The 21093-nt window shown below is 41.6% G+C and overlaps 1 protein-coding gene across 6 annotated transcripts in view; it reads left to right on the plus strand.

The window, feature by feature from the left end:
* The window catches only part of tnk2b (tyrosine kinase, non-receptor, 2b), a 195535-nt gene that overhangs the window by 144206 nt on the left and 30236 nt on the right, over window positions 1-21093 (plus strand). For 4 of the 6 annotated variants that reach the window (XM_067995162.1, XM_067995158.1, XM_067995160.1 and 1 more), the window contains exons 4-12: window positions 1060-1272; window positions 2649-2801; window positions 3571-3848; window positions 5955-6081; window positions 6661-6807; window positions 7639-7733; window positions 14902-15096; window positions 17034-17125; window positions 19608-19727. In XM_067995162.1, coding sequence (XP_067851263.1) covers window positions 1060-1272; window positions 2649-2801; window positions 3571-3848; window positions 5955-6081; window positions 6661-6807; window positions 7639-7733; window positions 14902-15096; window positions 17034-17125; window positions 19608-19727 — 1420 coding nt within the window. The remainder of the gene's footprint in view (window positions 1-1059; window positions 1273-2648; window positions 2802-3570; window positions 3849-5954; window positions 6082-6660; window positions 6808-7638; window positions 7734-14901; window positions 15097-17033; window positions 17126-19607; window positions 19728-21093) is intronic. The other 2 variants (XM_067995159.1, XM_067995161.1) reach the window with 2 other exon arrangements.

Below are 21093 nucleotides of genomic sequence, written 5' to 3' on the forward strand. Positions count from 1 at the left end.
TATTCCCAATATCTTTTAACTGGGATTATCCACATTTTAATGGTCTATAAGAATTGATGAGTCAGTAGCCTAAATGGCTAATAACAGACAAAGTAAATTTGATTCGATGCCATGAATTACTATTCATAAATGAAAAGGAGGGATTCCCCAGTTACTGGGAATGACTGACCTTTTTGGGTGACTGTGCAACATTAAAAGGTGGGAATGAAATGTGGCTGGAGCACTGTTGTGTGCAAGAGCCCAGCTGCTTCCGGTAGTCCAAGTGGGGGCAGGGATCAGTTTTAAAAGAAGTGGAGATGTATTTATTGTTGCACAATATATTGTTATGCAGTTGTATACTTTTAATACTTACATAGAAATACATAGAAGTTACAACATAGAAACAGGACATTTGGCCCAACCCGTTCGCGTTGACCTTTACCCACTATGCGAGCAAATAGTTCTAATCTCATTTACCCACCTTGTTCCCATTTTCCTTCAATCCCTTTGCCTTCATCCACCTATGTTGGCATAGTTTCTGCCTCAATCACTAACCAAAGAATTGAATTCCGCAGCCTCACAACACTGTGTGAAGAAGTTTCTCTAGACACAAAAGGCATCAAGGGGTATGGGGAGAAAACGGGAATATGGTATTGAGATAGAGGATCAGCCATGATCATATTGAATGGCAGAGCAGGCTTGAAGGGCCGAATGACCTATTCCTGCTCCTATTTTCTATGTTTCTTTTCTCAGTTCTAAATCTCTTACATTTGGAATTCATTGTGCTTCCCTGTTAATTTGTAGAATTGCATCCCATTCACATTATCCCACAGCCACCAACGAGAAAGGAAATGTAATGTAATTGACCATTTGTTAAATGTATTATTGTTTTAATAAGGCCACTTTTTGGCACTGAATTGACCACCTGATTTTACAAGAATGCTTGATGTGGAAAACGTTATGTCACATTGGCACTGTAGAGATACTTTTGTTAGATTTTGATTAGGGCATATTGTTGGTGCAGATTCAAATCAGGACACTGGCACTGGGCTTTTCACAGTTGTGTTTGTATATTTCAAGGTGTTTAGTGGAAAACGTCCTGAATCTGAATTCCAGCCTCAGCCGGGAACAACGTTTCGCAAACTGCCAACTCCTCCACCACCACCACCTGAAGGGAACCAGACATTGACCTGTCTGATCAGTGAGAAAGATCTAACTCTTCATGAGAAACTAGGCGATGGGTCATTTGGAGTCGTGAGGCGGGGTGAATGGCAGTCGCCTTCTGGGAAAATTGTAAGTCTAGATTCACAGGGTGATGACTCTTTAAAAAAAAAATTAGATTAAAATTAAAAGCAGAGCTCACTGATTGAAACTAATCAGGACATACATGGTTGCCTACTCACCATTATTAAGATGAATCCTCATTATGTCGTTTTATTGTATAACCAGAACGAATCTATCCTAATCTTTCCCATGCCCATGCAACCTGAATTCCTTCTGTGTCTGTTCATGTGCACATTTTGGCTGCTGCTCCAAACCCGTGCTCATTACTTATATCTCTTTCTCTTCTCTTTACCCCTCTGTCCCTTCTTTCCTATCTCCTCCTCTTCCTGTCACCCATTTATACCAATTTTCACTTCTCCCCTCTAGGCTGCTTTGCGCCCCCCGCCCCCCCCCCCCCAAATCCCTACACCATTCCTTCACTATTGCTCTGTCTTCCTTCTCTCCTGCTGCTCTCCCAGGCTGCAATCTCTCTAGGATAAGCCCACAGCTCCCCTCTGAGCTCCTCTCGGCATTCTCGGAAGGACCCATTGTGGCACTGCCTGCTTATAAGCAGCATCCCCAACTGCCCCATCCTCCTCTCTTCTCTGACCTTCTGTCCCAGTGGGCCTATTGGGGGCTAATTTCGCCAACCTCCTTCCCGTCCTACTCACCCCTCCCACCACTGATCCTTGGGCTCTCCCAGCGGGATCAAAAATTATTGCCCCTCTCCGCGTCTACCTCCAGAATGGCCATTCACTTGTGGACGAGGCCCTTGCCATTCACAATCTTATGAATAATTGCATTGACATCATGACCTTGATGGAAACTTGTCTCCTTACTGAAGTCTCCCCACCTAGCTATACTTTCCACCACTCGCCCGCCAAACCGCTGCAATGGTGGTGTGGCCCTTATCACCAAATTCTTTTGCATCCTGGGTTCATGCCGACAGAAATGCCAAGACTGGTGGGGTGAATTTCTTTATCAGTCTGCCTTAGGAATAAATGTTGTTAAAACTGCGAGTTGTAATATGGAACTGAATCCATGTGACCTTTAGTTCAGGATAAATTCAGTAAATGGGTGGTTGTTGATGCTCTGTTATCCTGAAAGCTTTTCTGGAGTATTGCATAGTATTTACAGCACAGAACTAGGCCATTCGGCCCAACTGGTCTATGCTGGTGTTTATGCTCCACAAAAGCCTTCTCCCACCTTGCATCCTCTGTATATTTCAGCATTTTTTATACCATCATTTATGGGCATCATATCATTTATAGCCCATCCCTTGTTGCCCTAAGTAACATCATCAGTGTTAATAGAGGGAGGGGGGTCTAGGCATACATGACTTGTGTGGATCGCAGCTTAAACAGGTGGTTGGTACTTGGAGCTAATTCATACTTACTTTTTACCAGATAAATGTGGCTGTGAAGTGCTTGAAAACCGATGTATTAAACCAACCTGACGCGCTTGATGATTTTATCCGAGAAGTCAATGCCATGCATTCTCTTGACCATCTCAACCTTATCCGCTTGTATGGTGTCGTACTGACCCACCCTATGAAAATGGTGAGGAGCAATTTAGAGAGATTAGCGAAACAGTCGGATTTGATATATTTTTCCCCATTTCTACCTCATATCCTCTTCCCTCCAGGTAAGCTTTATTAAGCTTGCTGCTGAATAAGGTGACAGATGCTGCTACTGCTGCAAAATGTCTGTATTTTTCCACCGTGCACGAATTGACAGGATCACTCCTAGATCTGTAACAGCATAGAGCAGCTGCAATTTGTGCTCCCACTTATACACCCTGATAGTGTGTCGTAACTGGAAGTTCAGCAGTGTACGGTTTCCATTTTCAACATTTATGGTCTCCCTGAGTGAAGCTGCCAAATTAATAACAGTTGTGTTTAATTTGAAGCAGTTTTGTGTTGTGGATTTGTGCCCACTGAGAACTGGATGGAGATGGGCCAAACTTGTTCACTTACCAGTCAGCAGAGGATGGAAACATTGATCCTCATTGCTAGGACTAGAATCAAAGGCATGTCACAAAGGTTACAAGGCCCTACTGGGCAGTTTTCACTCCCACCCTCACCTACTCCAGTTCCCTATTAGAACGAGGAAACTGTAGTAACATTTGTCTGGCCTTATTTTAAGCTCGATTCTGAGGTGAAATGACACTGCATCACCCATTTCCTTTTCTAAGTAACCTTCTGTAAGTGAAAAAGGTAGAGTGGACAGAGCTGAAGTATTGTATTGCATTGTTTCATCAAGAATGCACTTACTGTCAGGTCAAACTCACTTGCTACTTACAGAACAATATCCATCTTGCTTTCTCCAGGTTACTGAACTGGCTCCACTTGGTTCTTTACTGGATCGTTTGCGAAAAAACCAAGGCTACTTTCTCATCTCGACACTGTGCCAATATGCAATCCAGATAGCAAATGGCATGGCTTACCTCGAGTCCAAGCGCTTCATCCACCGGGACCTGGCAGCCAGGAATATCTTGCTGGCCTCAAACGAGTTAGTGAAAATTGGCGATTTTGGACTCATGAGAGCTCTTCCACAGAACGACGATCACTACGTCATGCAGGAACATCGCAAGGTCCCCTTTGCCTGGTACGTGCGGGATGTTATTTGCACTGCAATCATGTCACCCATGCAGAGCTGGAACCTGCACAGTTCAAGCACGCTTGGAAGAGTGTGGAACCCCCATAAGCTATGGAAGACCTCATATTAAACATCAGCTGTTTTGATAAATCTTGCTGAAGAAAAAGATATATACCAATGTGATGTAATCAATGGAAACAGCTTCTTCCACTCCATCAACTTTATTATATTTAAGTGCTTTGTGGGCATATTACAATGGGACAGACCTGTTACATGGAACAGAAATGTTACTTGGTCCTGGACAGCAGCGCGGGAGGGAGGGTGAAATTTGTTTTAATTTATTTGTTTTTAATGAAGTTGTGGACCTTCAATAACTCCATGTAACTCCATGACTCAATTCTAACACATGAAGCCCTTAGGGCGGCAGCAGGCCTGTTCCAAGGATTTATTGTTCCAATTGTGAAGAGAAGCAGATGTAAGGAGTCGTACAACACCAGGTTATAGTCCAACAGCTTAACCTGGTATTGTACGACTCCTTACATCTGTCCACCCCAGTCCATCACCGGCATCTCCACATTGTGAAGAGAAGCACAATGACATTGTGTGAGTTCATTGTTGTACCTATGCAGAGTAGTGCAGTGAAATTGTGTGTGTCTGCTATCACCGTACGGCATAGTGCAGTGACATTGTGTGGGTCCGTTCTACTTATACACAGTGGTGCAGTGACATTGTATGTGTCTGTTCTAACTGTGCAGTGTAGTGCAGTGACATTGCGTGTGTCTGTTCTCACCATGCCGCATAATGCAGTGACATTGTGTGGGTCTGTTCTAACTTTGCAGAGAAGGGCAGGAATCTCACATTGGTCTATGGTTCCAGCGTGGACAGTAGCACAAATCTGTGAGTAATAACTGGTAGGACCCATGCAATTCTTCACGATAATTCTTATCAAAACTGTTTTAAGAACAAATTGCAGTGGGTTATTTTCCGTTGATATACTTGGTAACGCCAGTGATGTTGAGAGGAAGGAGCTTTTGTGCCAATGGTGCATGAACTTCAGTCACATCCATCAGTAACATTTATAACTGTAAAACTATTAATTTTACTATTGCACCATACATCCCTGTTATAAACCTAGGGTTATTGACAGCCCTGTAATCTGATGGAAGATTTAAGCACCATATACTTTTGATGTACACACTGAAGAACTAATGAGCGTTATTACTGTAAGTTTATTGATAATTTGGCACCATTTGCCAATAAGTCCAATATATAATATACATTTCCTCAATAATGCTTTCTCTACAATGTTGCAGTGATGTTGTTGGGACTGTTCAACTGAATTTAATTTTATCATAAGTTTGCTGGGATGAGTAAAATACTTTACATTATCAGTATCCACTTTTGTTTTCTTGGTTTAAATATGAGGCGACAAAAATCCATGGACCACGATCCTGGCAGTTACGCTGGGATCATGCCTGCCGTTGCCCTATAGCACTGACTCCACCAGAGTTTGCGGGAGTAAGTGGGGGGGCACCTTGTTTTCACAGGGCTGATGGACGCTCGCGCCAGTTCAGATGCCTCGTGATCGAACGCCTGCCCTATGCTGCTGGAAACTCTCGTGCCCACTAACTATCCAAGGGTGCCCAAGCAAGAGTCTGGGGGGTACAGCTGTGGAAATTCACCCCCCTGAATTTTTGTTCATGTAATACCATACTGGATCTCTACCTGTAGGGGGTGCTGTTGCACTTTGTAAAGTGCTTTAGGAACAGTTTACATAGAGTATAAAGGATTTGTTGGCGTTCAGTTTCTCTAGTAGTAATACTTATTTGGGTCATCCCTGCAAGTTTATGTTTTAATTATCTGCTCTAGTTGTGGTACACAACCAAGAATAGTGAGCTGCAGAGTTATTTCACTGATCAGAGTTTTCATAGTACAGCCTTGATTTTATCACGTGAGTATAAATTCAGCTGTTGCTGTATGATCCTTATAGAAATAAATGTATAACCCATTTTACTTCCAGTGATTTTAAAGCCAAAAAGTCGACTCACTCATGTGTTTAGGAGCCTGTTCTTTTACTGTTGTTATCAAATGTCTTTGGTCTGTTTATTTTGGTAGGTGTGCCCCTGAAAGTCTGAAGACTCGGACATTCTCACATGCCAGTGATACCTGGATGTTTGGTGTCACTCTGTGGGAGATGTATACATACGGCCAGGAGCCTTGGATAGGCCTCAATGGGAGTCAGGTACCAGACACAAACTTGTCTAATTTTGAGCGTCTGTATGTCAGTGTGTTTTTGTATGTTTCACTATGCATTTGCCTTATATGTGGCTCAAAGTTGATGGTATGTATGGGGGCAAATGTATGAGTGGGTATATCTGTCTGTTTTGCTCTGTGTCAGCAAATTTATTAAAGGTTAGTCTGTGTATGTGTGTCTACAGGTATGTGTGTACAAGTGCTTGTGTGTGTTTCACTGCTTGTGTGTGTTTCACTGCCTGTTTTTTTTGGCTCGAGTATATGTATGTGCAGCTGTTTTATACGTAGTTCAGAGTATCTGTGGCTGAGCTTGTTTACATGTGTGTATATTTGCATATATTTGTGTCTTGTGCAGGACAATACAGGTTTATATTAGTTTTACAAATATAATTATTTTACTCTGTGTCAGCAAACTTATTAATGGTTAGTCTATACTTGTGTGTATGCATGTGCGTGTCTATGTTTGTGAATTGTATGTGGGACTAAGATGATTTATGGAGGGAATTTATCCATCCACCTGGCCCACTGTTTTTGCATGTCACAACTTTGTGATTTTCCCCCTTTCCAGATTTTGCACAAGATTGATAAGGAGAGTGAGAGGTTGCAAAGGCCTGAAGACTGTCCCCAGGATATTTACAATGTGATGCTGCAATGCTGGGCCCACAAACCTGAGGACCGACCCACGTTTGTGGCACTCCGAGACTTCCTGATCGAGGTGAGTTAACATACTGATACCACATCTATGTGGCACTCTGTGGTAATGGTGCACTTACTACTCGCCCTGAAGTGACTCGGGATGATCTCCAATCTGTTTCATTGTGTTGGAGTTGAAGCAGGGACAAGGCACAGACATGCTGATTAACGAGAAGACAGAAGAAAGATAATAATTAAGAATAACTCGTGTCAAAAAAAAGGTTGAAAAATTCAATCAAAAATAGTTTAGCACTCCAAACACAGGATCAACCATCAGAAAATTCTGTAGGCAAAAGAAAGCAGCTCGAGTCCATCAAAACTTGAAACTGCTGAGAGGCTGCAGGCTGACAGAGTGCTGCTCACAATGTATGGACCTGCAGAATATAGTTTGATGTTCAGAATCTTGGCATAGCTTTCAAATTAAATATAGAATTTAGCTCCCAAGTGTTCAGTGATACTTCAATTTTTTTTAAACTTGTGAAGCGTAATTATACCTCCCTCTCCATCCTTTTATTTCACTAATCCCTAACCTCGAAAGGCACAGGCCTAATCCAGTTGTATGCTGAATGTGGTTGCTATAGGAAGCATGGGCACGCTGGGTTAACTCTTCCTGTCTGTCCATCCTTCCTGCTGGGAAATGAGCACACTTCCCAGATCTACTCTATTTGGAACCTACTGGCCTGATTTTGGGTGTCCTGTGTGTGTGGATGGAAATGGGTCCTACCTTTTGGAGTTGGTGTGTGCTGGTTTTCACATTTCAATTGTCTGAATTATCACTCCACTGGTAGGTAATATCTTGTTTAAGAGATTGAGTTTTGTGTCTGCAATGCTAAAAGATGTATTTGTGGCACAGGCCCAGCCCACAGACATGCGAGCCCTGCAGGACTTCAGTGAAGTGGACAAACTGCAGATTCAGATGAATGACATTATCACAGTTATCGAGGGCAGGTATGTATGTATGTGTCTGCATATTGCAGCTGCAACAGGATTTTATTTTCCGTAAAACAATGGCATACTGCTGATCCTTGCCAGCACAGCAGAAGGGGCTCTATAATTGTCCTTGGCGTCCTGTGTTAGGTGGTCAAAAGCTCATGCTGCTTTGTTCACTATCCAGGGACTCTTGTGGGAAGCACACATTTAACCATTGGGTGAGGACAGGATTGGGTTCATCTGTGATGGCCCCTGAAGTTCAGTAGCACGCCAACGCTTGCTGTCGAGGCTCATACGTAACTGATGTGAAATTGGGCAAGGTACAAGTGGGAGCCCATGAAATAACCCTGGCAAGGAGTGAATGCCTTTTGGAGAAGGGGAAGAAACAAGTGGCAGGGAGAAAAAAAAAATTCTTAATATGAAACCAAACACAACAACACAGCTAGGGATAAGGGGAACTTTGTTTTTCTCCACTTGTAAGGAACAAGTCCTTTGATAATGTCCTTTCTTTACTTTTGTGTTACCAAAAAGCAAAGCAAATAAAGTGTAGTAATTATTTTAAAAATCTTTGCATACAAAAGTTAGAACTATCATTGTTTTAAATGATAAGAATGGAGGTCAACAATTCCTGACTTTTGTCAAAAGTGCCCTTTTTGAAAATTAAACTTTGCACCAAGTGTGCCGATTATATGTCTGCACACAACCAAGTGAGTTCCAGGGGAGAGTCTCTGCTGATATCATATTGTGTCTATACAGGAGGTTGGAGGCCACCATGGTATGTTGAACCACAGTTTCTTCCTTGGTGAAGAAACAATGATAAAGGCACCAACTTATTTGGGACTGAGGAAGGCAGACCTGCCAGGCCAAAAGTTTGATCCTTGAGCTGAGCTGAGATAGCTGATCTCAGTCTAGGAAGCTTTTGGTCCTTCTTGGCCTTAAATCAGCCAGGAATAACTTACCCGACTGGAGTCCAGTGACTACTGCCGGAAATTGCAAGTGTTTGGAAATAAGATGTGGATAGGAATTGACCCTGCTGTGAAGCCCCTGACAGTTGAATAGCCGGCCAAGCCTCATTGTCCAGGCTCACATGTGGAGAATGGCCACTTGTGCAACGTACCAAAAGGGTCCGATTGCTTGTGGAGCTGTACTGCAGTAAGAATCAGCATCTCCAGGAAAGGAGGGAAGAAAATTGGGGGGCTTCTAGCACAGAGCACAATCCTGGAAATTCACAGATGGTTGGGATATGAGGAGAGGGAAAAAACTTATGTTGAAGAGGGATTTTTATATAAGTCAATTATATTCTGATAGCTCCATTAGGTACCATACTGCTCTCAATATAGATCGGCACCAGCAGTTGTTTTTTTTTTGACTGAGGTTGCTCAGTGAAACTTGGCATCAGTTTCTATCCACCCACTCATGAGTAATTTTCCACTTGTGTGGCTCTGGCATGTTCTGGAAACAGGTTGAGGTGTAGAGTTTCTGAATAGTGTGCTGTTCCTCATGTTAGCTGATCCCTGCGAGAGCCTGCAATAACCTTTCGGTGCACCGCCTATCACGGATGTTATTCTGTGTATGCGGCATGTTTTGGCCGGTGGGTGAGGCCACAAACATGAATGGTTGCAGGGCACAAACCCACACAGAATATTATTTAGATAATGAGGATAAAAGCCAGTCCCTGATACTGCAGACAGCAACTGTCTGTAAGGAAGTGTCTTTTCTCACTACATTGCTGTCTGGAAGGAACACCGATCAATTCAGTGGAGAGTGCCCAAGTGCCATAATGTTTGTTTAATGGAATGATACTACTCATCAGCTCAACTAAGATCAAAGCTGATCCTTCTTCCAGCCTCCCTCCAGGAAAGCTTACTGAAATGTGAGGTCTGAAAGAAAGAAGTTGCATTTATTTAGTGCCTTTCACACCCCACAAAAAACAAGTGAAATGTTAATTGTGCAGCAGATTCCATGAAGCAATTTACTGAGGGTGAGCCTTTAAACTGATAGTTCTTCTCAGTTGAAGCTTTTTGTACTTTGGCATTATAAACTGGGACTTGATTGATCTGTGTTCCGATTTGCTGTTAATTAAAAGCCTTGTCAGGGTGCAAGGTGCAAAGAGGTAGAAAAGCAAGTGCATCTTAATTAACTTGATTACTAACATGCATGTTGTCAAATTGATATTGATTTCTCTATTAAATGAAAAATGATTGAATACTTTTTGAATTATCAGTGTCCAGTAAGTCAGTAGAAAGTTGTAATCCTTAAAGTTTACAGGACAACTTTGTGCCTTTGTTCCAGTCTCTTCCTCCTTACCACACCCCCTATTCGATTCCTTTGCTTCAGTCAAGATGGTGGGACACAGTGAGTTAATAGGTGTTTTATTTGAACCAATGTAACTTAACAATTAGCAAGCAAGAGTCATTCTTCTGTGGAGTGGAGCTGTTGCTTTCAGCAATATCTTTCTCTCCCACGAAGTGCTCCATCTGGTGGCCCTAAGTAGAAAAATAATTGAATGAGTGCAGACTGAGATTTGAACTCTGGGTTTATGCATGGCAGTACAACATTTTGTTGGAAAAAGGCTATTTACAACATGCCAACTCTTTTTGAGGATGACCTCAAACAAGAAACAAATCCTAAAGTTTCATATAAAGAGGCATTGTTGGTCTTGTTGCTCGCTGACCTACATTGGCTCCCGGTCCGGCAACACTTCGATTTAAAAATCCTCACCCTTGTTTTCAAATCCCTCTATGGCCTTGTCCTTCCCGATCTCCATAACCTCCTCCAGCCCTATAACCCTCAGATCTCTGCACTCCTCCAATTCTGGCCTATTGCGCATTCCTGATTTTAATCGCTCCACCATTGAGTGCTGTGCCTTCAGCTGCCTAGACACTAAGCTCTGGAATTCCCTCCCTAAACCGTTCCGCCTCTCTACCTCGCTCTCCTCCTTTAAGACACTTCATAATACCTACGCCTTTGACCAAGCTTTTGGTCATCTGTCCTAATATCTCACGTGCTTCAGTGTCAAATTTTGTTTGATAACGCTCCTGTGAAACGCCTTGGGATGTTTTATTATATTAAAGGTGCTATATAAATGCGAGTAGTTGTTGTTGTTATTGTGAGAACAGTTTTCAGTATGATGACAGTCGTATTATGATCCGCTAGCATGACATGAAAATATTGTTGTGTTGCGCATTACTTCATTGAGATGAAAATGAGATATAATTCTTCTGGGCTCTTTCCTTCCCCCAAACATTGAAAAGTCTCCTGAAAAGTAATGTTCCACATTTACTAGTAAAGTAAAGGTTGGCTATCTTGATTAAAATACCAGATACCTGGTCCTTATAACAACTTTAGTTCTCCAGAGAAATGTGAGCTGGACCGTTAGTTCACGTGCCATTTTCTCTTTATTCTGAATATTACTTTTACTGTGGAAAATCCACTAATCGGATCAGTGAGATTGGCAATTTAATATTACTCAATCTTTATAGGTGTCAACCATAATCTGGCATTTATCTTGAGAGTCTCAAATTTTGCCATAACCTTAGATGTCAGGCTGTTTTAATTGTGGCAAATAATGTCAGTTTTCCCTCAATCCACGGTGTATGAAAACCCTGGCCTGGAGTGTTGTTGAGTATATGCAGTGAATGTGATTATTATCGTTTGGGTGTCCTCCAGATGCCTTATCTTGTGCACAATGTAAAGGCTTCTTCAACAGGCAAGGGCATGCTTGCTATGAACCAGAATGTGATCTCATGTGAGAAATAATCTGGGAGTTAGTGTGGGCCCAGTGAAAAATAAATTTGTATATCGATGAGGTACACAGTGAAAATAATATGGATTTCCTTCATAAGCTGTTGATCTTGTCCTGGTCCTATTCCTTGGAATTCAACTGCCTCTGTCATACTCTTTGGAACTCCCTTCCTAAACCATCACATCTCTCTCTCCACCTTTAGAAACTTAAAAGGCTTTTTGAAGATTATTCTTGTTGACCAATCTCTCCTTTCCTGTCTCAGTGTCAGGATTTCCTTACATTTATTTGTAAAGCACAGTAGGAATTTTCTTTACATTAAAAGTGCTATATAAATGTGAATTGTTGCTGATTGCTTCACAGAGAAATAATACTTTGATAGACTATAACTATGAATCAGGTTTATCAAGAAATAAATATAGCAGAAGCCAGAATCATACAACAGCAGATAGATAAATCACAGAAGTTCATATCAACTTAGAGAAATCTGTTACAAAACAAAAGTCCAGAATCGTCTAGCAGTTCTCATCAGGAATTTATGCGACTTGCGTCGTTGATAAAAATGCATTTATGTGAGAAAGGCAAACTCATGTAATCTTCTGCTTGCCTTCACCCATTCGCCAGAACAGTGAAAAGAGCTAGTGAACTAAGAAAAGGTTCCAATATTTATCTGTCAGGCAGGCTCTGTGCATGGAGCAACACCAGACATTCTGGTTGAAATATCTACTGCAATAAACTCTCACACCTTGATGGATTAAAAATCCCAAACAATTAGCTTTGTCCCTGTCTCGTAGCCCAGTGATCAAGTTTTTGAACAATTACATCTTTCTGGACAGAGAAAGTGTGAAAGGCTACCTGTTGGTCTTCTATTCCATAACAAATCAAACAGACTGTTTCAACCAACCTACCTGGGTGATGAACAATCAGGTGAGAACGCTTCCACAATCCATATCCTGTGCATGGCCATTCACGGTTCTTCAAATGTGATTAAAGAGATTAGAGGCAAAATGGAAGTGAAAGTCCACTCTATTTACGTAGCTATTACCCATGGATCAAAAACTGAAGAAGCTGGAAATCCACAGCTGGCCAGTCAGCATCTGTGGAGAGAACAGACATGGATTGTGGGAGTCCTGGTCTGGTAATGTGTGTATTCCAACTGGACTGACTGCTCCCCGCTATCCAGTAACCGATTTAAAATGATCACTATACAGGTCAAACTCAAGAAATATTACAAGCCTATCAACTTTATCATTCAAAACAAGGCAAATCTCAGACCTATCACAGTGACATCACTGCATGAAAATATAGATGCTGTAGGATGAAAAAGCTTTCTTTATCAACTATTGATGGGGTTGGTTATCTACCTGTATTACTGACTTTGCATTATGTAGAGTCAGAGCTTTGTATGCTAGAGCAATGTGATAATACGGAAGCAGCATGTGTTGGATAGTGTATGACATTGTGCAGGGACAGATCTTTATATGCTAAACTGCGTGTGATGTTTAGGGACAAAGCTATGTGTAGTAGACAATGTGTGAAGTTGTGTAGGGATAGAACTTTGTGTGCTAAACTGCATGTGGGTTTTTACCTGCTGAAGGATCGTTTAAAGATGCAGTAAACTTTGAAGGGTGATCAAAATAAACGTGAAATAATTGGCAATAGGTTCACATTGCTCTTGTTGGACTTGTTTTTAAGTGGAGTAGTCGTTGTGGGTTAGTAGCATCGTCTCATTTTGTTGAGAGTACTGTGATTCTGTAAAAAATACATGATAGCCTTTCCCAGAGGACAAAGACAGCAAATGAGTCTCTTGCCACCATTAGAAGGCACTCTTACAGAACTACTAGCACCCAACTGGGAACATCCTCCCTGCTCCCCCAGGAAGATGACAGCTTCCTGAGCACCTTTCTCCTGAAGGGGAAGGGGAAGGGGAAGCAGAAGAGCTACTTGGCATAAGTTAGATGGGGCTTTGGCTGAATTATTGGTGCCTAAACTCTGGAATTCCCTCCCTAAACTTCTCCGCCTCTCTACCTCTCTCTCCTTTGAGGCTCCTTAAAACCCACCTCTTTGACCAAGCTTTTGGTCACCTGTCCTAATATCTATCTCCTTACATGGCTTGGTGTCAAATTTTGTTTGATAATCGCACCTGTGAAGTGCCTTGGAACGTTTTACTGTGTTAAAGGCGCTATATAAATGCAAGTTGTTGTTGATGACTGTGAACAACTGCTGTGCTAAACAAGAAAGGCTTCTGCTACCTGAGTCGCTTTGTCAAACATTGTGCAGTAGAAAAGTTACTTGGACTTGACGAAGCATGTTGATTTTGTTCCACGTAGTCCTGGAGACCATAGCTGTGACTCAAGGGTTATCAGTCACTAAGTCTCAACTCTTCTTACACTGCCATTTGTGCAGTAAGGGCCTCCACAACCCTTCCCCTATTGTGACTTTCTTTGTCTTCTAGATTGTATTGAGAGTCCCTTGTCTGGCCGCTGAGCTAGGCATAGGACCATTTCTCAACCAGTCCGTGGAAGATGACAAATTTTCCACACAAATAAGTGGTAGATCTTCTCATGTCAGCTGTGGTCATACCATCATTGCCTTTCCTAGACACTGAATCCAACAAGCGTGTTCCAGTGTTCTGGAGTAGTGCCAGCAATTTTTTTTTGTAACTCTTTCTGCTTCCCCTTATGTCTCCTACAGTCTTACTCTTAAATTTTACATTATCTCTTCTGTACCCTGTGTTCACCCTTTGGTATCTTAGCTCTTCACCTATTTTCTCCCTGCTCCTCTTCCCTGTCTGCTCCGTCACTGCTTTAGATGTTGGAAGGGCTGCTCCTATTGGAACTCATTGTAGTCAAATACAACTCCATGGCATGGCTCACTTGATTGTGTGTGTGTGGGCCTAAGTCCATTGCAAGCACCTTAGGAAGCTGCCATGAGCAGATGAAAATCCTGTCAATTTCAGCACCCAACTCCTAGTTCAAAACAACTAACCGCACAGACTGGAAATCAAACCGGGGAGTAGAATTTTAACAGAAATATTTGTTTTTATTACAAGCATTTATAAGCCACATTTAATTTTCACAAAATATTTCCTGTTGGAGTGTGAGGAGCACACTCGTAACACAAACATTTCCACATTTATCAATACCTCACCTCAATCTTTGTGAAGTTTGGAGAGTATATTTTCTTATAGTAAAAAGAACATATTAACTAAGTACTAATGACCACTAATTTAGCATACGTAAACACAAATAAACTCTTCTCACCTTTGAAACTTGGAGAATGTATTTGCTATTGGTAACAACTAAAACATATTAACATCATAAATGCTAATTAGATTGAATTTTCATAAACTACTAACAAAATTGGCTGTCTGCTGTCTGCCTAAAAAGTCATCGTATCGGGGTCTTAGAATTTTAATAAGCGTTTTTACCTCCCTTTTTGCAGGGCTGAAAATTATTGGTGGAGAGGTCAGAACAAACGCACATTGAAGGTGGGACAGTTCCCACGAAACACAGTGACATCCGTCGCAGGCCTTTCAGCCCATGACATCAGCCATCCGCTCAAGAACAGCTTTATTCACACGGGGCATGGAGATACCAAACTTGAGCGCTGCTGGGGCTTTCCTGACAAAATAGATGAGTACGTAGGAGTTTGCATATATGCCGGAATACGCCTTACTCCACTGAACTCTATACCAGTTTAAGTGTATGTATACTTAAAAGCCACAGTTTCACTTCCACTTTAATTTCTTCCGAGAAGGGCTGTTTCTTTAAATGAATGAAACGCACTCCATATTTGGGGGTTTAATTGTATTGTTTTGCAGTCCGTACGCACAATCCGTACTTGAGCATTAAATTGCTGACCTCCATTCTTGCCTTTACAACAACAACAACTTGCATTTATACCTTTATACGCTTCTTGTTTCTTTGTTCTGCCTCCCACCTCATTATTTTCTCTTTAAGGCAGTGACTAATGCTGAGTTATGGTGCTGGCAGCGTCTGGTATTTTGCCCACGACTATTCATGTATGAACCTGGACAGTGCGTTTCAACAAGTGACTTGACCATAGGCATTTAACAACATCCTGTCAACACAAACATATACATGCATGCTTCCAGTTTTATTAATCATCAGAAGCAGAAACTCTTGTTGATTTCACCGCCCTCCCCCGTATTCAGGGAACAATTGTAGTGCACCCCACACCCCAAACTGGCCGACATGAGCTAACAACACAAGCTAGGCATAAACCGAGGACCTTCCTGGTCCTCTAGCTCAGTAGAATACTATTTGTGTGCCATCAGGGGAGTTTACCACTTCTTATTTTTGAAAATCAGCTTTAAATGCTAGAATCTAACCCCACATACTCCTTACAGACAAATAATAATAAATTTATCAAAATATTTGATCTTGTTGCCAGTCATTCACTAACATTACACCTACTACTATTATAATTTAAAATGAAGTTGTATAATAAAATCTATTGAGGCAGCTGTCTTATTTTTTGATTTGCTGACATGATTAACAGGTTAGTGAGATGAATGAGTTCTATTGTGTATGGGGCTGGGGAGAAATGCAGTGATGTCATCACTGATTTCAGATTAATTACATGCAACACAACCATTTCCAGCATAGAGCGGGACTGGATTGCATATTAGACTGGAAAATGATTGACTTTATATTCAAAAATTGGACTTTTATACTCAGGATGATTGAGGATTGTTGGTCAGCTTCAGCTTATTTATGCTTTCTGAACTGCTTTTCTAGAGTTTCTCTTGTAAAATATTTGTTTTGGGTTTTAGAAGTTAATATTTTACATGCATGTCCTAGTGGTAAACCTGCATGGATGGATTGAATAAATCTGTCTGTTTACGACTCAACAGAACAGCTCCATGTCGTGTTTGTACTTTCTGTGAGCATGAGTACACAGAAACATAATCCACCCTCCCCTGTCTAGCTGGATATTGGAATTATTGATCAGTTTAGCTGTTGGAGCAGCCAGTGCTAGACCTACTTCAGCTCAAATGTTTTAAGTACAGTTTTCTTAATTTCAGTTAAAAAAAGAAAAAAATTAAAATAATAAAAACTCCAGCACTATATTGAGAGGTATTGTTGGATATCCTATTTCCTAGACACTTGTACCAGCCAGTTGGACTACAATGGTCTTTTTCAGTCCTGTGCATTCCTGTGTTCCTATTTTGCGCTACTCCTCTGTGTATTAAGTTGTAGAGACACTTTTCCATTGTGACCGCTCCCTTTTTTGCAGCAGCAGCCTCAGATTAGCTGCACTTATAATATATGTGCTCCAGCTAGATAAATACCGTGAAAGCCTCACAGCGGTTGCTGAAATTAAAAGTTGCTGACTTCATCTACGTAGGGATAACATTGGTACTTGCTATCCTTGTCAAGGTCCATTCTATGCAACTATAAACAGAACAAGTATACTCTTAGCATCTGGAGCCAATACAGATGGCCACTTCTTACCCATTTGTTGCCCTGTAACTCAATGCAAAGCTATTTTGATTCCCCAGCTGTTATTACCTGTCCACATTTTATGGTGGCTGGTTTGTCTTCTCACAGGTTGTACCTGGGCAATCCCATGGATCCTCCAGATGTCCTTGGACTAGATATGAAGCCGACCAGGCCAACCCAGCTACCAGGAAGATCAAAAAGTAAGAACTCCAAGTAAAGAAAAACCCCAGTCTCATGCTTTACACACATTTTGCTTTCTCTGCTTTATCTGGCTCTGTTACGTTTTTTCAATATTTCAGTCTATAGCAGCACTTGTGCCTTAATAAATATGAACATCTATCTACATCTAATTTACCAATCTGATCCTTAGCTTAGCACTGCATTCTTAGAAAATGTTGCTATTTTGGAGATTTACATTAAAAAGCGTAAGTGCTCTATCCTACCCTTCAGTTCAGACCTTTCCGTCGTACCATCCTTGTACATTAGTGATCACACACTTAAAGAGCCTGTTGAGTGTACACTGTGAAATGAGGGTCCTTGCTGATTACTCAAATGGTACTGAGGTTTTTAATCTTTGCTATTCTACAAGATCAGAAAGGATGGTATTTTTTATCTAATATTGAGATACCTAGGTAAAGAGCCAAGATCAAGAAGAGTAGCTGGAGCTGCTCACTAATAGGGTTATGCCTGATGTCAGTTCAGTGGCTCCCTAACAAGTTTGGGGAACCATAATGGAGGTGATACTGAAGAAATAGATATATAGGGGGTGATTTTAGGAGGCAATTGCGGGTGCGTTGGGGGCAGGGGGCTCCGAAAATTGCAGAAATCCCGTTCAGGTTCGGAAGCCGGCTCCAACCCGCCGACTTCAGAGTTTCCCAGGGACCCACCTGCGGCGCGCGGGAGACCCGATAAAGGAAGTCCCACCAGCAATTAAAGCCGGCGGGATGACAATTAAAGAGCCAAATGTACCTCATTGAGGTATTTAAGGCACTTTACCTGTGACAGTTTAAGTAATTAGAAAGATTTTTAACTTACCTGGGCAGCTTGCCCACCACTTCTTGAAGGGCCGGATCAGGGAAAAAGAAACTAAATAAATTAAATAAAAAACAATGCAAGGAAGTGAAAACACTAAATGCACCTACCTTTGAAACTTGCTCCAATGTCCGATGTCTCTCGCTCCGATGGCCCCCCTCTCCCCCCCTCCCCGATGGCCCCCCTCTCCTCCCTCCCCGATATTCTGTTCCAGCGCCGGATGATGTCTGGCTCTCTCTCTTTCTCGCCCCCCCTCGCATAGCAGCTCCTGACGGCAGCCAGCCTGTCAATCAGGTTCGCTGTCGGGTGCGAAACCCAGCAAGGACGTTAACCACTATCAATGAACGTGCGATCGCGTCAGAAATGGTAAGTTTGGTTCATGCAGGTTTGCCACGCGCCCAATTGCCCCCCCCTGCTGCCATCCTGCCTCCCCGCTATTATTGGGGCCATAAAGTCTCCAGTAGAATGGGAATGTAACACTGTTTGGACCATGTTTACTTAACTAAATGGAGAGGTAAGAGTACTTACATTGAAAGTACTATTCCTATACTGTCATTCTACTTCAAAATTAACAATCGTATAGAAATTACACATTTATTACCCGTCAAAAAGTAATTTTAGGCACTAACCATATTCATGAATACTTTTATTGCCACTGAGGACGTATTTGCATTATATGTCATGTATATTTTTACAAATCTAGGTTTGGATATTGAAATATAAAATTACTCAATGAATATTTACCTGTTTTTTTTTGTGAGTTATTGTGTCTTATTTAAATCTCTCTGTAAGTTGGATTTTTTTTTCTGTTTGAGTGAAACACAATCATTAACCCTTAAATGTGCACATAACTTTGTGAAAACTATGATGGATTACACCTAATGTGGTTTATGAGAACTAAAGTGACCATTAAATGGATGTCGCAGCGCCTTTAATTAGTGAGACACTGGACTTCTCCACAACCAGCAGTACAGCGCTGTTGCTCGTAAAGTTAGTGTGTGTTGAGGACGAGGTCAGGCTCCCATTCTCACTCACGTGAGATAATTTATTTACATGAGGTGTTGATCTTTCTGGTCTGCCTAAGCTCACAAGTAATTGGTGGATGAGGATGCTGAACTATTTTGGCACTCAAACTAGCAAATACAGAGTTGTTAGGTCGGGTCTTGCCTGATGCATTGCTAATGGCATCTGTTAAACTGTCTCTCACTGTCTGCCACTTGTGTGTGTGGGTGTGTGTATCTTTAGACCATATAGCCAAAGGGGTCTGTGTCATGTATTTCTGTGACTAGTGGGACATGTGTTTCTGCTGTAGAGGGAGAACTCCACTGCAGAGCAGTATGTAAGGGATATCTTGGCCAAAAACTGGCATCCAGTTTAGGACAAGCAAGTTTAATAAAGGTAAAAATACAGTCACAGTTGAAATCTGAGCTTGCCGTCCCTGAGTTAGGAATCTGGTGCTCTATTATTGAAAACATCACACTGTGAAGGTTACAACCAATTTTTTCTCAATATATGTCTACCAGATGGCTCTTTAAGGGTTAAATGATATGTGCTATGCACGTTGTCTGTTGGTGCACTGTGGTGTGATCGTGCTAATGAATTTGGCCTTTTCTTCCTGTGCTGTCCCCCTCTCTCTCTTAACATTTGCAGAGGAGCCACCTCCACGTCCTCCTCAACCGACCATCTTTGGCAAGAGTAAGTTACGGCGTTTTCTCCAGTTTAAAAGGTGTTCCTGCCCACTCTGTTCCATTTTAGCCCCTCTTTTCAAAGGTATTTTGTGATGTACCATCACTCTGAAGGCATGGGTTTGCTGTGTGATGGGGGAACTGCACAGAACTGATATTGAGACACTCTCTAAGGGTTGAACAGTCAATACTGTTGAACTCATTTATCATTAAATCACACTTAAACAGAGTCTGGCCATTGCATTGTGTTGTAAATGTAAAGAACTTAATGGAACACTTGTATAGACAGATTAGTGAAGCAGAAATTCCCTTTCATGTCCACGCTATGTTATATTTCATTAATATTCAATCTCAACTGCCAAAGAGCTTTTGGAATTCTTTGGCAGTACTCCTGACAAAATTGGACCAGGAGTTCTGCATCATGAAACATATTAGATCCTTGTTGAAATAAAACAATGCTGTTAAATCCCAGCTTACTTATTAATAATCTTTGTTTCTCATTTCTGTTTTGCCCATGCACCTCTTGTTCTTAACTGCTGTCACTGTCAGTTGCACTATAGATATGTTTTTTTTAAACTAGTATTTCTATAAAGCATAATGTGAAATTTTTGTACTGTGTCCTCTGCAACTATGAAAAATGTTGACCAGTGCAATTATGGATTTTGACTTTTCAAACTTAGATTGTATCTGGAGAGGGCAGTTTTGAGCTTTATAGCAATTGGATGTGATGTTGCAGCTCTACCACTGGTAATGCTGGGAGCAACCTGAAGTTATGAATTACAAATATAATTCAAGAATCCTATCATGTAACATTAAAGTTACTGACATAAGTGTGGTTTTTCCTTATAGAACATTACTTGTTCCAGCTTCGCTCAGTCTTAACTCTTGAGTCAGGAAGTTGTGACTTCAAGCCCCACTCCAAGACTTGAGCACATAATTTAGGCTGACACACCTTTGCCTGGTCAGGTAGACAGAAGAGATCCCATGGAACAATTATAAGAAGAGTAGGGCACTATTTGAAGAAGAGTAGTGAAGTTCTCCTGAAGTCCTGGCCAACATAACTACTAACACGACCAAAACAGATTAACTGGCCATTTATATAATTTCCTGTTTTTGGGACCTTCTGCACAAATTCGCTGCCCTGTTTGCCTGCATAGCACCAGTGGCTACACTTCAAAAGTGATTAGTTGGATGTGAAATGTTTTGGGACATCCGTGAAAGGTGCAATATAAATGCAAGTTCTTTCTTTGCTACAATTATAGGAACATACAGGGAGAAGGGCAGGGAGAGACCATCCAGTCCATCAAGCCCATTCCATCAAGACAGGGTGCAGCCACGTACACTTTTGATCCACCAACCTGATCATGCATTGTGCTAGGAGAGGCAAAAAAAGCTGAGGCCAATTTAAGAAAAACTCTGAGAAATTCCTCTCAGACTCCCTAAGGCAATCA

This window comes from Heptranchias perlo, chromosome 13 (assembly GCF_035084215.1).
Source record: "Heptranchias perlo isolate sHepPer1 chromosome 13, sHepPer1.hap1, whole genome shotgun sequence".
In the NCBI taxonomy this organism is placed as follows: domain Eukaryota; kingdom Metazoa; phylum Chordata; class Chondrichthyes; order Hexanchiformes; family Hexanchidae; genus Heptranchias; species Heptranchias perlo.